Consider the following 2,630-nt stretch of genomic DNA (forward strand, 5'->3'; position numbering starts at 1 on the left):
ATAATTATTTTCTCCCGTCACATCACACGGGCCATTTTGCTAGTGTATTTATATAGTAGAAAAGTAAGAATAAATTAGATGGCGGCCGCACAGATCTTAACGCACAAACAAACTGCGGATGCGTTACCGGTAGGTAACTTTCAAAAGTACTTTCTGCTGGATTTACTCCGGTTACAATCACAATCGGGATAGCATGCATAGCTAACCCCATCTATCGCGCTTTGCTTAATGAATACGCATATATGCATGGCTGGTACTAGATGGAATGGAATCCGGGTGGGCTTCGGAACCGTGCGCAGAAGGAAACAAGTTATGCATGCATGGTGGCGGTGAATACCCAATACGTAGCCTAGTCGAAAACGAGCTCTCATGCGTTATATACGTACGCATGTTCCAGACAGAGAAATGTTTGTCTAGCTAGAGCTCAACCCTACTCCCTCTTCCTCGATCGATCGTCTGCTTCCACCTCCGATCCTCGATCGCGATGGCGGCCGGCAAGCGACCAGCTGCCGTCCTCGACGCCGGCCACATGACGCATCAAGAACCAGAAGCAACCTTGTGCAAGAGGAGGCGCGTCCGCATCGGCACCATGACGGCCTTCAAGTTCGAGGACACGCCCTGCCTCGGCGAGGGCAGCTTCGGCGCCGTCCTCAAGGCGCGCCACCGCGTCACCGGCAAGACCGTCGCCATCAAGGTCATCCGCTCCACGGACGATCCTGCCGTCGCCAACAGAGAGATCGAGAAGGAGGCTGGCTTCCTCGAGGCCTGCAGCCCCAACCCTTACGTCGTCGGCTCCCATGGACTCATCCGCGACCCGGCCACCCACAAGCTCTGCCTCGCCATGGACTACGTCGGGCCCAACCTCTACGCCTTCCTGTCTGAGAGGCCGCCGCTCCCGGAGGCCATCGTGAAAGCCTACATGTGGCAGCTCCTCACCGGCGCCAACAAGATGCACATGCACCGGATCGTCCACCGCGACATCAAGCCGCACAACATCCTCGTCGGCCAAGGAGGAAAGATCCTCAAGATCTGCGACCTCGGGCTGGCCAGGTCCTTGGAGACCGCCAAGTTGCCGTACCAATTTGCTGGAACCATGCCTTACATGGCGCCCGAGATCCTCCTGGGGAAGCCGGACTATGACGAGGGCGTCGACACTTGGTCGCTGGGATGCGTCATGGCCGAGATGCTAACCGGAAACATGCTGTTCAAAGCCGACAAAAAGGAAGACAGGATTGCCCAGCTCTCGGCTATCTTCCGCGTTCTCGGGTTACCTTGGCCGGAGGTCGTCGCGGCCAAGGTGCCGCAGGCGCAGCACAACACGCTGGGAAACCTCCTCCCCCGGGAAACCTTGTCCGAGGACGGGTTCCAAGTCTTGAAAGGGCTTCTCGAGTGCAACCCAGCTAAGCGGCTGACGGCGGCCGCCGCGCTCCAACTCCCGTGGTTCGCGCCCAAGCTCCACACCGACGACGACGTGTCAGAGCTGCCGCCAAGAAGGAACGTTCTGCGGATGAAGATCGTTCAGACGGGGACACTGAAGAAGAAGACTGTGCTGCGGATCAAGTTCGCTCCGGCAACACCCAAGAAGAACCTCGGGGCGACGCCCGGAACGAAGAAGAATCTGCAGCGGACCGAGGTCATCCCACCGGCGACACCAACACCACACATGAAGAACGTGCTCAAAATACCACTTGCGGTTTGGAACAAGCCATGCAGCAGTGTAGCTAGCTAGATGGTTGCTAGCCTGTGTGCTTCGCGTACGGTGCAAACCATAGCATGCGGAGCTCCACGTATTTTGATGATTGTCTTTCTTCTGACGTTTTGAAACCTTATATACTGTTCATTTGGAAAGGGCTTGTCGTCCTTGTTCATCTAGCTGTGTATGTACTCCAATTACTTGGAGATAATATCGAGCATATGCCGTAAATCGGTCATGTTTAATATAGTGTATACATCTTCACCATTGCCCTTATGTATATGTTCTTTTGTTAATCTAGCAGAGTTGCTATGCAGCATCATCAGTGTATCAAATATGCTAAGTATTTATTGTTATACCATGTACAGTTCTTTACTTCTATTTATCCTCTTCATTCCATAATACATAACATTGGGCATTGATACATTTCTATAGTGTATCTCTGACCTGTATTTTCCAAACAAAATATATGTTTATATTAATATTGCCAAAAAGAATTAAGAAACACTACCAGAAAAACCATAATAGCCTTCAGAGCTATGCCGACAGCCTCCGCCAGGCCGTCGGCATACTCAGACCGTCGGGCTATCCGCATCTATGCCTACGGCCATCGTCGGCATAGAAAGGTCGTCGGCCTAGTTTAGAGTACGTCTATAGTTGCCGTCCGCATACACGAGCCGTCGACATAGCTGTGGGCTCGGTGACCCCCTTCGTGCCGGGAGGCTAACACTGTCGACTCTACGCCGACGGCTGGACGGCTGGCCGTCAGCATACATACGCATGCCACGTCACCGATCCGGGGCGCACCGACCACCTGCCCTGGCCCGTACCAGCCACATCATCGATCCAGGTGAGCGTCGTCGGCATAGTGTTATTTTTCCCGTTCTACTTGTTTTCTCTTTTTTATTTATTGTTCTTTCTCTCAAAACTAATTTGA

General features: G+C 53.0%; 1 protein-coding gene across 1 annotated transcript; it reads left to right on the plus strand.

Annotated features, from left to right (window-relative positions):
* The first annotated feature begins 484 nt into the window (after window positions 1–484).
* On the plus strand, window positions 485–1,729 carry LOC123450690 (cyclin-dependent kinase 2-like). Its single transcript, XM_045127820.1, has one exon. The coding sequence runs from the start codon at window positions 485–487 to the stop codon at window positions 1,727–1,729; it is 1,245 nt and encodes a 414-aa protein (XP_044983755.1).
* The last annotated feature ends 901 nt before the right edge of the window (window positions 1,730–2,630 follow it).

Source organism: Hordeum vulgare, chromosome 4H, assembly GCF_904849725.1.
Source record: "Hordeum vulgare subsp. vulgare chromosome 4H, MorexV3_pseudomolecules_assembly, whole genome shotgun sequence".
In the NCBI taxonomy this organism is placed as follows: domain Eukaryota; kingdom Viridiplantae; phylum Streptophyta; class Magnoliopsida; order Poales; family Poaceae; genus Hordeum; species Hordeum vulgare.

What these genes read in the sequence shown, in the direction of transcription:
- LOC123450690 (XM_045127820.1), top strand. Translation starts at nt 485, where the DNA reads ATGGCGGCCGGCAAGCGACCAGCTGCCGTCCTCGACGCCGGCCACATG.